General features: G+C 43.8%; 3 protein-coding genes and 1 non-coding gene across 9 annotated transcripts in view; 3 read left to right on the top strand and 1 right to left on the bottom strand.

Moving 5' to 3' along the window:
- The window catches only part of LOC127674161 (UL16-binding protein 1-like), a 564,502-nt gene that overhangs the window by 340,332 nt on the left and 210,198 nt on the right, over nt 1-13,972 (top strand). The window lies entirely within an intron of this gene.
- The window catches only part of LOC127674162 (UL16-binding protein 1-like), a 231,608-nt gene that overhangs the window by 176,280 nt on the left and 41,356 nt on the right, over nt 1-13,972 (top strand). The window lies entirely within an intron of this gene.
- LOC127673708 (sperm motility kinase 2B-like) lies at nt 4,483-5,997 on the top strand. Its single transcript, XM_052169496.1, has one exon. It carries the CDS (start codon nt 4,483-4,485, stop codon nt 5,995-5,997), a length of 1,515 nt encoding a protein of 504 aa, XP_052025456.1.
- Nucleotides 9,714-9,819, bottom strand: LOC127674287 (U6 spliceosomal RNA). Its single transcript, XR_007975337.1, has one exon. It is a non-coding gene; the product is annotated as a U6 spliceosomal RNA (small nuclear RNA).

Raw genomic sequence — 13,972 nt, 5'->3', positions numbered from 1 at the left:
CTGTGTAAGGGATAGTGTTGAGGCCATCAGTCAGCTTGGCCATTGTTCCGAAGGTAAGATATTTACCTTAATTTTGTAAAGATTATTTATTTATTTATTTATTATTTATTTATTTATTTATTTACCTTACCTCCCAGTCATAGCCCCCCTCACTCCTCTCCTCCTAGTTCCATCTCACATGCCCCTTCTGCTATAATTCTCTCCCCTTCTCAGAGAAAGGAAGGCTGACCCTTGGGTACCACCCTGCCCTAGGACATCAAATCCTAGTAGGACTAATTCTCTCCTCTCCCACAGAGGCCAGGAAAGGGGCAGCCCAGCTAGGGGAAAAAGACCCAAGGGCAGGCAACTGTGTATGAGACAGCTGCATTCGTTAGGGGACACCCCTGAAGATGAGCTGCATATACACTACAAATGTGTAGGGGCCGAGGTCCAGCCCCTGCATGCTCTTTGGTTGGTGCTTCATTCTCTGTCCTCAGGATCAGGTTAGTTGGCTCTCTAGGTCTTCTTGTGCTGTCCTTGACCCCTCTGGCTTGCTTCATTCTATCGCCACCCTTCCACAAGACTCCAACTGCCTAGTGTTGGAGTCTGGGACTCTGCATATGTTTCCATCAGTTGCAGGACGAAGCCTCACAGAAGACAGTTACCTTAGGTTCTATCCTGTTAGTCTGGGCCTCAAGTTGGGCGTGTCATTGGTTGGCCTTTCAAATACTCTTCATCTTTATCCATGAACATCTTGAAGGAAGGACAAATTTTAGGTTGAAGATTTTGTAGGTTGTTTAGTGTCCCTGTCCCCATACTGGAAATCCTGCCAGGCTACAGAAGATGGCCACCTCAGTCTCTCAAACCCCAGATGCTAGGAATATCAGCTAGCTTCACTCTTATAGATTCCCTAGAGCCTCCCACAACATCATCCCTGTGAAGTCTCCAACTCAACCCAGAGATGCATCCACCACAGTGAGAGCTCTTCTGCTACCTCTCCCTGCTCTCCCCAAACTTATCCCTATCCATGCTCCCCTTTCAAGCCCTCTCCCCACCAGGTACCTCCTTCCATCCAACTCAAAGTGATTTCCACTTTTGAGTGAGATTCAATCATTCTCTCTTGGGTCTTCCTTGTTACTTAGCTTCTATGGGTCTGTTGATTATAGCATGGTTAACCTGTACTTTAGGGCTAAAATCCACTTATAAGTGAGTACGTACCATATTTGTCTTTCTGGGTCTGGATTAATGCACTCATGAGGATAGTTTCAAGTTTAGTCCATTGTCCTGGGATTTTATGCCTTCTTTATTTTTAATAGCTGAGTAGTATTCCATTGTGTAAACAAACCAAATTTTCTTAATGCCTTGAGTTGAGGAACATCTGGGTTGTTTCATGTTTCTGCCTGTTATGAATAAGGCTGCTATGAATAGTGCTGAGGATGTTCCTTGTGGGATAGTGGAACATCTTTGGGTATATGCCTGGGAATGGTAGAGCAGGTTCTCGAGTTAGAGCTAATCCAGATATTCTAAGAAACTGCCAAATTGATTTCCAGAGTAGCTGTACAAGTTTGTACTCCTAGCAGCAACAGAGAAGTGTTACCCTTTCTTCACATCCTCAACAGCATGTGATATCACTTGAGTTTTAGAACTTAGCCATTTTGAAGGTTGTAACAAGGACTCTCAGAGTCATTTTGATTTGTATTTCCCTGAGGACTAAGTATATTGAACATTTCTTAAAGTGGTTCTCAGCCATTTGAACTTCCTCTGTTATGAATTTTCTGTTTAGAGCTATAACCATTTTTTGATTACTGGTTTTATTTTATTGGTAATAATTTTTTATTATTTGGTTGTTTGGGTTTTTGGAGGTAAGCTCCTTCTTGAGTTCTTTCTATATTTTGGATATTAGCCCTCGATCAGCTGTAGGATAGTGAAGAGCCTTTCTCAATCTGGAGGCTGTTGTTTAGTCCTAATGATAGTGTCCTTTGCCTTACAGAAGCTTTCAGTTTCTTGAGGTCCAATTTATTGTTGATCTTAGTACCTGAGCCACTGGTGTTCAGTTCAGGAAATTGTCTCCTGGGCCAAGGAGTTCAAGGTTATCCCTCCCTGCGCCTTTTCTGTTCTATTAGCCTTAGTATGTCCTGGTTTATTTTGGGATCTTTGATCCATGTCATAATCTGAAATTACAATTACTCGGTTGAAAGTTTCTATACAGGGTTTCTAATGACCCAAATTCGGCACTTGTGTTTTGCTATTTAACTACGGAAATGTCTCCCCAACCTATGGATATTGGAGGGGTTTTGTTTTGTTTTTTTGTCGATTTTCTTTGCTGAGACAGGTTTTTTCTGTGTATCCCTGACTGCCCTGGAACTTGCTCTGTAGACCAGGCCAGCCTCAAACTCAGAGATCCACCTGCCTCTGCCCCCTGAATGCTGGGATTAAAGGTAAGTACCACTACCACCTTGGGGGTTATTTGTTTTAACCTTTTATGCTTTGGACTTAATTTTCTGGTTTCTTTGCTAGGCTGGTTTTTGGCTTTCAGTGATTGTTGAGGTTTTTGTTTGAAATTCTCTTTTGTTTTTATGACATTTACATTTTGGGGAATTTTGTGACAGTTTTGGTGGTCTCATATTCTTCTAGGATTTCATATTTATTGCATTTTTGGTTGTTTCTGTTTTGGCTTTGTTTGGGGTTTTAAGTTTTTAGATTTTTTGTGGTTTTAAAAATTGATAATATTTTTTGAGAATTTCAGACCGCCATAGAGTGTGTTTGGATCCAAGTCACTCCCTGCCCTTCTTCAACTCCTCCCAGTTCCTTGACACCAGCCACTCCCACAACCCACACATTCATTTCTTTTTTAATAGCCTGCTGTCATATGTTCATGTGTGTGAGGACTTCAACTGGAGTATGGTTGACATTCAAGGAGCTACATCCTTAAGGATAATGCCTCTCTCTTTCCTAGATGTCATCAACTGTTAATGTTCCCACTATGGGTTAGTCATGGTTGAGTGCATGATTTTGTGCAGATCTCAGGCTGGCAGCCACTCTGTTGTAAATTCATGGGTGCAGTGGTCTTGTTGTATAAAGAACATATTTTGTTCTGGCTCTTCCCAACCTGTGGTTCTTACAAAGTCTCTGTTCCCTTTTTTCCATGATAGTCTCTGAGCCAGTGAGGGAGGAAGGGATGTAGGGAGGTAGGGTGGGGGGAAAGAAAGAGGGAGTGAGGCAGGCAGTGAGGGAGCGAGGTAAGGTATAATGTAGCCATCTCAATTTTTGTCTGAGCGGTTTCTTAACCCTTAGTCTCCAGTCTTTGACCAGTTGTGAGTTTTGTGTTATTGCACAAGGAAATTTCTCTGAGACTTGACAGTTACACTATCAAATGTTATACTAATAAATGTAATTTCTCTAAGATAAGAGAGGTGTACTAATAAATCTGTCGAATAAGGATGTGCCTGTTTGAGAACATGCCATGTTTGTTCTCTTGAGTCTAGGTTAGCTCACTGTAATGTCCTCTAGTTCCATGCATTTACTTGGAATCTTCATGATGTCAGTTTTCTTTCTAGCTGAATAACATTCCACTGAGTGAAGGTACCACATTTCACTAGCCATTCTTTAGCTGAATGGACATCTAGGCTGTTTACTAACCATGGATGTACATGTGTCTGTGCAGTAAGAAAAGCAATCCCTTGAGTATATCCCAGGAGTGGGACAGCTGAGTCACGTGGCACATCTCGTTCTAGTTTTCTGAGGAATACCCACACGTTTGTTTACAATGGCCACACCAGCTTATATCCTCCCATGGACAGCATAGAAGAGGATTTCCATCCCCCACATCCACCCATACCAGCAATGGGCCCTTGGCCATCTCATTAGAATTAGATAAAATATCAAACTACAATTAGTTTTCAACACTGTGATGGCTAAGGATTGGAAATATATATATATATATATATACATATCAAATATTTGTATGAATCCCGAGATATTCGTTACCACATCCCTATCCCAATCATTCCCAATTATTCATTAAGTTGTTTTCTCAGTGTTTTTATATTTCTTCACATATTCTAGAAATTTTGGTGAGTTTGTTATATTTTGTTTTTATCTCTAGTGTTTTAACTTTTATATAGTTTTGCTTGTTTGGAGTTCCTTTTTCTCTTTTCATTTAATTTTATATTGCTTAGCTTTTCAAATTATTGATTTTTTAAATTTCTTTGATCATTTATACATTTCCTCATAACTTTTTCTTTTTACACAATTAGTAATATTCCTTCTTAGTGTTGGTGAGCTGAGCATCCACTCCTATAGACTTCGCCTTGGGCTTTTTTTTTGGATTTCCTTGGCTTTTCCTTTGACTTTACTTTTCTGTGTATTTACTCTTGTTATTTTTGTTGGGTTTTAGTTTTCTGTTTTGCTTAGTTTTTCATTATTTAGTTTTCATCATAGCTTTCTTTCTTCCCTTTCTCTTTTTTCTACCTCTTAGGTAGCATTTGTACCTTGTTGCCCCAAATGAGTTTTGGGAGTAAAGAGGATTCAGAGAACCTCAGATCTGAGTCCAGCTTTTCTAACACAGAGAGTTTTCACTCTCAGTACATCCTTGGAAAGACCATTAGCCACGGAGGCCGCTCCAATGTGAAGTTGGCCCATCACCGCCTCACAGGCACCCCCGTGGCTGTGAAAATGATACCCAAGCAAGAGAACTGGTGCCATCCTGTCACATCAGAGGTGGAGAGCATGATGACTTTAAATCACCCCAACATTATCTCTCTGTTCCAAGTCATCAAGACAGAGAAGAGAGTATACCTGATCATGGAGTTGTGTGAGGGCAAGTCACTTTACCACCACATCCTAGAGGCTGGCCACCTGCAGGAGGATGAAGCCAGGGCAATCTTCACACAAATTTTACATGCTATGAACTATTGCCATGACCAAGGTATAGTTCATAGAGATCTCAAGCCGGACAACATCATGATAGATAGCAATGGAAAAATAAAAGTAATTGACTTTGGGCTGAGTGCCCAAGTGAAGCCAGGACAGCGGCTGAGCTATCACTGTGGGACTTTCCCCTTTGCTGCGCCAGAGCTCCTCCTTGGCAGACTATATGACGGCCACAAGCTCGATGTATGGACCCTGGGTATCGTTTTGTATCTTATGATCACCGGAAGGGTACCATTTGATGCTTCCAACTTACTACATTTTCGAAGACAGGTTGTGTCAGGAAAGTATCCTGTACCCTCTCGCCTATCAAGAGAACTCCAGGACCTGGTCAGGCTTTTACTTACAGCAGACCCCAAACAGAGGCCAACCATTGGTGAAGTTCTGAAGCATCCCTGGGTCAGAGAAGATTCCCAGGTGTTCACGCATCCTCGTGAGGAGCTGCCCACCCTCGGCCCAGATGTGGCCATTATAAAAGCCATGGGACACCTTGGCTTCAGAGAAGAAGATATAAAAGACTCTCTATTTCGTAAAAAATACAACCAGGCCATGGCCTGTTATAGTTTCCTGAAACAACAGGCTGTGAAACAACATGAATGTGACAGTCTGACCCGTTCTAAGCCCATGAATCCACTGAGGACACCTTTACCTTCCCCTGATGATCCTGCCACTTTCAACCTTGAACAAAGTTGTAGAGAAATGCAACGAGCATTACACTGGTCATCTTACACGAGTGAAGGTCATTTCACTCCTAGAGAGAGGAGAGCAAGAAGTGTTAGTTGGCCTGGTGTCCTTCCCTGCAGGACACTCCAGACAACACCCACAATGGGCCAAGCCCACATAAGTTCTAGGAGTGCGCCCTGCATTTCCTCCATGCACTTTGGAGCCAAGAATAGCCAGAGCAAGGAAAGCACAGCAGAACACCCCACCACCTCAGCAAAGGATATGCCAGAACCCAGCAGAGGCCCACCCAGAGGGTTTAAGTGGTGGGCCAGGAAGATGGGAAGAAACCTCCTGAGTTTGTGCTGCTGTATTCCAACACAAAACAGATCTCGTCTGAGGCAGAAGAAAATCTCCCCACAAAAATGAAACAAGGGGAAGGCATCCTAAGAAAACCATCAGGCTGGACCCAGGTATATTTGTTTACTTGAATGTCTCTATTTTACTCATGTCTGTGTCAACTGGCAGATTATACTTTTGTGTATGTATATGATAGGATAAATGGGGAATCTAGGTGTAGACACTGGGATTATGGTTAAATTGAACCTACCAACAGATCTAGCATGCCATAAGGCATCTATAATGAGTATCTGGCACATTGCACAAGAAGGAGAAAACAGGAAGGTACTGACCATGCTAGGAAGAGGAAGTAGGAGAAGGAAGAGGAGGAGATTCTGAGGGTGGGGAGGGTTGGATGTGGTGGGAGCTAGGAGATGGGGGGGAGGAAGGTTCGGAGGAGGAGGCAGCTTGGGGAGCAGTGTGGAGCAGGGTAACCACAGCTGGAGAGATGCCCTGTGCAGCTGAGTTTCTCAGTCCCTCACACATGTGTTGTTGCATTTTAGAAGATCACCAGAGGATGCCCGATGCTACCATCCTACAGCCACAGTGTTGGAGAGGACACAGTGTAGACATGGACCTCAGGAGAAGATTAGTGGAAAGTCATCATGTTCTGGGTCTGTTAGCTTCAATCAGTGCCCTGAGTCCAGCCAGGAGGAAGGAAGCAAATGAAGATATCCCAGGTGGTCCAAGGCCATCGCAACATCATCAGTATTCAGAGCAGGGGCTGAAAGCCTGTCCAAAGCTGGCAGCGACAGGAGCCCCTCTGTCTACCCAGGTTCACATCAGACACCTCCACTAGGTGCATGGCCCTGCCTCACTCTTAGTAGAGGATATAAGGCTTCTTGATATATTTGTTATAACTCTGAGAATTAAATTGATGTTTGTGAAAGACGAACTCAGAGATTTCCCTGCATCTTCTTTACATAGGAAAATTGGGCCTGTGGTGTTCAAAAGCCCCAGGAAAATTAAGTTCAGGCACTAATCTGCCAAATCATTAAAAGTGTCTTTGAAGGGACCAAGATTTCAGGTACCTGAAGGAGGAAGTTTAGAAGCTAAGTGTGGACTTTCTTCTGGACCCAGCAAGCATTCTCAGAAGTACCATGGAGAGCATTAGGTACCATCAGCTTGACCCATTTCTACAGAGGCAAGCATGGTAACCCTGGGAATTCCACATGCAGATGTGGCATGGGTTGGATCCCAGGGTTGTGAGGAGCCACAGGTCCGTCCTGACCCGCAGGACAATAATTGTATGAGACAAGGTGTTCACTTTTCCTCTTTAAATGCACAATCCACCTTATTCCCTTATGCCTGATTGCAGGCAAGTGTCCTTTAGTGAATAAATCAGATCAGGGGCAGAAGGAAGATGTTTGTTGAAAGAGAGAAGAGATGTTTTCTGTGAGAGGATAATCTCTACTGACACAGACCAGATGTGCTCTGCCACAGGGACATCACCTAACAAGGCCAACTCTGAACCCTATCATACCTGATAGACTCCCAGTGCCTAGAGAACCTCATCTCACTGGCCCTGAAGCCATTCATATGTTCACCTGTCACTCTGATGGCTCTCAGATTCCTGAGTTGTCCTCATACCATGCTTCCACTTGTCCCAGTATTTGTCCCAGAAGCCCTTGGCTTCTTTATGTTACCAATCTCTTCAGGAAACACTCTTCTCTAAAGTGCACTCTACCTCATACAGACTCTGCCTCAGAAGCTCTCAGGGAACATAAGTGTCACATGTATTTGTCTGTGTCTGCATGTCTGATCCTGTGTTGTGTGTGCACATGTGTGATTATATATTTGCTTTTGTGCATGTATGTGTATGCTAATGTGTGCATACTAGCATGTGTTCATGTGCATGTTTTTTTGCATGTATGATGTTTGACAAGATATATTACACTAGGAGTACCCTCTAGTCTGATTCCAATCAGAATCCTCAGTCCTATCACTATGATCAAGTCTCTATCACAATGTCAATTTGCTCCATTAGAACATTGCCCAGTTCTCCAGCAGGGTGCATCTCCAAACTTCTCCAAGTGCTTCTCACAAACACATAGCAAAGATGTCTGGACCATGTGAGATCAGGGACACTCCAGCTTTATCTCCATGACTCCACCTTAGATTTCTGGTGCAGTGACAAAATTACCAAGCTAATCATGTGATAAAGAAAAGTTTCCTTCTGGCTCACTGTTTCAGAGTTCACAGTGCATGGGTAGCTGTTTCCATGTGTTAGGCCTATGGTGAGGCAGAGTATCACAGCAGGAAGTACCTGGTAAAACAATGTTTGCTTCACAGTAGCCAGAGCAGGAAAAGAAAGAATTGTTTCTGTAAAAGTGTCCTCTCTTGCCATTAAGCCCAGTAGTCATAAATGAGCTAAGTCACTTCTGAGGTGAGGGATCTCAACCTCCAATCCCCTGTGCTAAAAAAAATAGCCCACCTCTGGTAACTGCTGCTTAGAGAATGGGAAGTTCTCAGACCCCTCATCCTAATTGGTAAGACTCTCATTTCAATACTACCAAGGCTGTGGTGTGAGGGTGGTGAATTTGAGACCAATATGAACTGCACAGTGTGATCCCATGTTAAAAAGAAAAGAACATAGTTCAAATTCATAATAACTGGCATGCAAAGTCCTCATGCCAGCAGGGCTGAATGCCAGCAGCCACCATGGGCACAATCCCAGCAACATCACTACCATCGCTCACAGGGAAAATGTTGTGGTTTTGCTTAGGGCAGTGGGCAGTGTCTGCTGTGGGTGCTCCCACTAATACAATATTCTTATCACCTGCTGCACACCACACATGGAAACAATAGAATGCCTGACTCAAATCTGTTCTTAAGGATACCTGTTTACAGATGGGCAGAGACACAAAGAGGTGGGCAACCAGCAGATGTTGCTGAAAGGTGAAACATCAGGCAAGATGCAGACCGAACCAGGTAATGAACAGGATTTGAATGTATCCCACCAAAAAATCCAGAGTAATCGTCTACCTACCCATGCTCCCTGCAAGGTCATATCAGGCTGCAACTGACCCCAGCTTGGGACTTCAATTTCTGGCTTGGATGGTGTCATAGAGGGGAATCCTAGAGCAGGGTCAGGTTGGACCTGGGGTTAGGACTGTATGTGGAGCTGGCAGATGCCTGGCTTAGGATGTCACTAGAGACCTCAGTCCAATGGTTGGCTGTAAGTATCTGCATCTGTCTCAGTCCATGGCTAACTAAGCCTCTCAGAGGACAGCCATGCTAGGCTTGTGTCTGCAAGTACAAAATGGAATCAGTAATGATGTTAACGCTTGGTGCCTGTCCATGGGATGGATCCCAAGCTGGATCTGACACTGCTTGGCCATTCCTTCAATCTCTCCTCCACTATTGTCCCTGCATTTCTTTAAGACAGACACAATTCTGGGTCAAAAACTTTGAAGGAGGGTTGGTGTCCCCATCCCTCTATTGGGGGCCCTGTCTAACTACTAGAGGTGGTCTCTTCAGGTTACATCTCCCTACTCTTGGGCATTTTGGCTAAGGTCATCCCTATTGAGTCCTGGGTGCCTCTCACATTCCAGGACTCTGGGTCTTTCTTTTGGTTTCCTGCCACCTCACTCCACCCTCCACAGCTGAATATTTGCATTCATTCTCCTGGCCTTTTGGGTTTTTCTGCTGTCTCTGCCCATTTATGATCCTGTCTCCCTTTTCTCCTCCCACTCCCCTCTGCTAATCTGGTCTCTTCTTCTCCCTGCCTCTGGTGACTATTTGGTAAAAATATGGTATGCTTTGTGCATTTGCATGTCATCTTTTTCTAGGGGCCATGGTATTCTTCTCCTTATTATTACATTTTAGTTTATGTTCTACCAAATCAAGTACCACATCCTGATTTTATGGAAGCCTTTTCTGAATTGAGGTTCCTTCCTCTCAAATGACTGTAGCTTCTCTATAGTCAGCCTAAAGCTAGCAAACACACCAAGCTTAGGGCATGAGTACCACTAAGTAGAGTATTTGCTGTAGATTTAGGTGACAGCTTTGTCAGGTTGAAGACACCAGGTGGACACCTTGTCCAGCTCTTTCATGTACATCCTTAACTCTATGCCTAACTCTTAAGGATGTGCAATTTGCACTTTAGAATAGAAAGAAGGGTGTTACAGAATTTTTCCAACCCAATTGCCAAAACTCAACTCAAACAATATCAGTACAAGCTGTAAGGCTAGACTGGGAGGATCTCCCAGTACAACACTCTATTTCCATATACATTATCCCATATCACTCCAGGACAGGAGCTTCTCTGCATTGTCTTTGACAATCCTCAGTATCTCCTCTCCCTTCCTCATCATCCTATTCTCCTCCCTCTAGATCAGAGCTCAAATTAGCATCAAAATACAAGCACTGGGCTATTCACAAAGTTAAGTTGCCTTGGGAACCAATTAAACCAGAACACAAAATACAGAGGAAGCATTAAGTGCTTCTATTTGGATGAATGGAGTTAGGACAGTAGAGCAGGCCCACCAGACTTCATGTGGGACTAAGAAGTGCACATTATATTTATCCCTGGGAATGGTCTGGTTACAGAGGTGAGAACATTCCCCTGGTATGTATTTCTTGGCCTACACATAGTCCTTGCCCTGTAACTGATTGTAAGTTGACCTGACTAGGGCCCATTAGTTGTAATCTGCAATGATTTGCTTCTATATGTTCAGGGACTGAAGCATGGAAAGCAATGCCATCACAGCAAGTGGGTGGGGGTTAGCATTGACAAAGAGCCAATAATTAGACGTGAAATCCTTATGGGTAACAATCAAAGCCTAATGTGTGACTTCTTATAGGTGAGAGGGAATATGTCCTTGCTAGACTGAAAGTTCTGTGTTTGGACCTAAGAGATTCCAAATCTGTTGGGAATTAGGGTAGACCCTATGGTGACAGTGATTGTGGGGGCATGTCAGTGCTAGTCTGAAGGTCCTGTGTGTGGACCTCTGAGGGTACAATTCCATTGGGAATTTGGGTAGACCATATTGTGATGATGACCTTTGGGGTGTGGGTTTTTGTGGGGCCAAACACTGGATTTTTCCTCAATGGTCTAAGAGTGAAAGACTCCACCAGCCTTTCATTATTGGGCCCCCTGTGCAGACCATGAGGAGACAGAATTGATTCAAATGCATGAGGAATTTTTTTATTAAAAATATTAGCATGCTAGGGTCACTCTGCATATGTAGAGAGAGCAACACTCACAGTCTGCACAGCAGACTTTTTATACAGTCCCCAGGGCAAACACCATTGGGCAAAGTGTGCCTGGCAGGACAGTTATACTTTTAAACAGATTGGTCACCTAGGGAATGAGGTAAGTGGCCAACAGTCAGTCAGGTCAGTCTAGTCTGTCCTTTGGAATGTGTCCTCACCCCTAGGTTGATCTCTCCCTCCCTATTGTGGTCTGATTCCAGGAGCCATTCTCACATAGACCTCGAAACCTCCTCCTTTCTGCCATCTTACATGCTCAAGATTGCTTTTAGAAGGAAAAATATTAGCTTTCAGGTTTGCCAAATAGCAAGTTGGTCAGCACATACAGGGCTCACCTGAGTTGGATAGAACAAACTGAGCTCACCTGTAGTTAGGTTACTATAGCAATCTCTTGCCACTTCACTTGCTCATGATATTTTAGCTTGCCAGCATCCTTGAAATCCAGCCAGCTTTCCCATGAGATTCTGAGAAACAATTTAAGAGACGACTTCCTTGAGACAAAGTTTAAAGACAATGCTTGTCCTGTGAGAGACTGTTCCCCAGAGATACTGTTTGCCCCCTCATACGCCCTCTCTACATGCTGCTTGATTTGCTTTATATTGGGGTGTGTAAAACAATAAAATTTGACAGCTTGATCAGAATACTGTCTGTCTCTTGTGTCTCTTTCCCTCATTTTCCCCTAGGTGGTCCAGGGAACCCTGTTGACTGTCCTTTGGGATGGGACAGACTGAGGAATGCAACCCAGCCCCTCACCCTTTCAAGTTTCTGAGTTAACTCTTTCAAGAGGAACCATGTTTCTCTGACAAGACAGAAGGAAAATAAATTCCCAGTTCCTGAACATGAGTTAGTGTGGGTCCTTAACCCCCAAGTTGTTTCTATTCCCTATCCCATAGCTGCCTTTCCTTATTGGGTGAATATTATGAGGAATGGGATTAAATTTGTTTTGTTTCTGATATTGTGGGTTGGAGAATTTTGGTACTAGGCCAAACCCATCCTTCAGTGATTTTGGGGGGCAGTTGTCCTGAATAAATTTGCCCTCTACTGGAATTGCCCACCAAATAACCATACTCATTCATTCTCATGATCTACAATAGTAATGGTGAGCCCCTCCACATTTTATTCTCTGCTTTTTATTACTACTTTTATTCCCTGACATACATAAAAATAATGTTCCCTTAGGTGGGTACTAGCCCAGGTAACTGCCACAAGATCCTAGATGTCGAAGGTGAGGTGGGGAGGCCAGGTACCTGTTGAGCTACTCCATGCACCTGCTGAAGGATGTCACCCATAGGGGCATTATAGGAAATCCAAGTTAGGTCATAAGGCTGGAGACGGATGGTAGAGGAGGAGCAGCTATTGGTTAAAAGCAAGGCTACTAGAAGAATAAGATTTGCAATTTGAGTTTCAAGGCATTGTCTTTGTCCTTGACAACCTGCCATCTGGGTAAAATGTTCTCAGAGTCTGAAGGAGGAGGGTCTCTCTTAGGTAATTTTGGGTGTGGTGAGTTCAGGTGATGATTCTGTCTGCCTTAAGGGCAATGGGTGTAGTCAGCCCAACTAGGTAAAGTCTTTTCCATAGGGTAAAAGACTCTGTTTCTGTTGTCTATTCAGGAGTACCCTGTTGCCTGTAGGTAATTATGAGGAGTAGGTGGAGGCTCAGCCTCAGAGCTGGCTCAAAGGTGTAGACAGATATCTTTCTGGGAATAAGCTAAGGCACTGAGGGCATCAAAATATATGTCTAGCAGTCACTTCAGCCATTACATCTGATTTTAGCTTGAGAATCATGGGAGGGTTACCCAATCCAGATGCGGATTGGCTAACCATCTATCTGACTTTAAGACCTTTTGTTTCTTTTGGCCATGCCCCACTTATGCATTCAGGCACCAGGCTGTTCCTTCCTCCCTTCCTCCTCAGTGGACCACTGTCCTTGATATGACTGCTCCTGACGGTCAGTATGACGGGATTTTTCTGTTCCATATCTGCTGGGACCCAGGAATACAGTGGCCTAACTCCACCCCCAGCCTTGAGCCATCAGCATCAACCCTGAGCTTCCATCAATGCTGGTGTCCTTCTCAGTGGTCATTCTCATTGTCCTTCTCAATATGGCAGCTCCCTCATCCCATGGAGCAACACGGACTCTGCACATTTCCTGGAACTCTTTGCTGTTCCATTCTCTCTGGTACATGAACATCTCTGAGACGTTGGATCACAAATCTTCAACTTCCACACTTACCCATCTTAGTTTTTCTCTGACTTTTACTGAGGTCTATCCTCTGACCAGTTCCAGGAAGACATTCCAAAATGACTGCATTAGGTCTAAGGGATTTGGCATTGTGTTGTTCTAGATTCATTCTGTTGCTGTAACACTCTGACCAAAAGCAACTTAAGTGTTAAACAGGGAAACAGGTTGTCTTGGTCAGTGTTCTGTTGCTGTAAAGAGATTCTAACTATTGCATCTCTGAAAAAAGAGAGAGTTCAACTGAGGCTTGCTTCTGGTTCTAGAGGTTTAGGTCATTATTCTCATGGTTGGTATCATTGTGGTACACAGGGAGATATGGTAGTTGACAATTCCACATCCAGTTCCAAAGGAACAGGCTCTGGGCTAGAAATGGGCTTTTTGAAACCTCAAAGTCCTTCTCCAGGAACTCGTGTCCTCCAAAAACAGTCATAGCTACTCTTAACATGCCACAAACCTCCTCTCATAGTGCCACTCCTAAAAAACCCAGCATTCAAATATTTGAGTCTATGAGGGCCATTCTTATTGCAACCACTGCCTTCCATTCCCTTGCCTC

Source organism: Apodemus sylvaticus, chromosome 23 (assembly GCF_947179515.1).
Source record: "Apodemus sylvaticus chromosome 23, mApoSyl1.1, whole genome shotgun sequence".
Lineage (NCBI taxonomy): Eukaryota > Metazoa > Chordata > Mammalia > Rodentia > Muridae > Apodemus > Apodemus sylvaticus.
The sequence above is the reverse complement of the archived record's forward strand: the minus strand, read 5'-3'. Positions and strand labels throughout refer to the sequence as shown.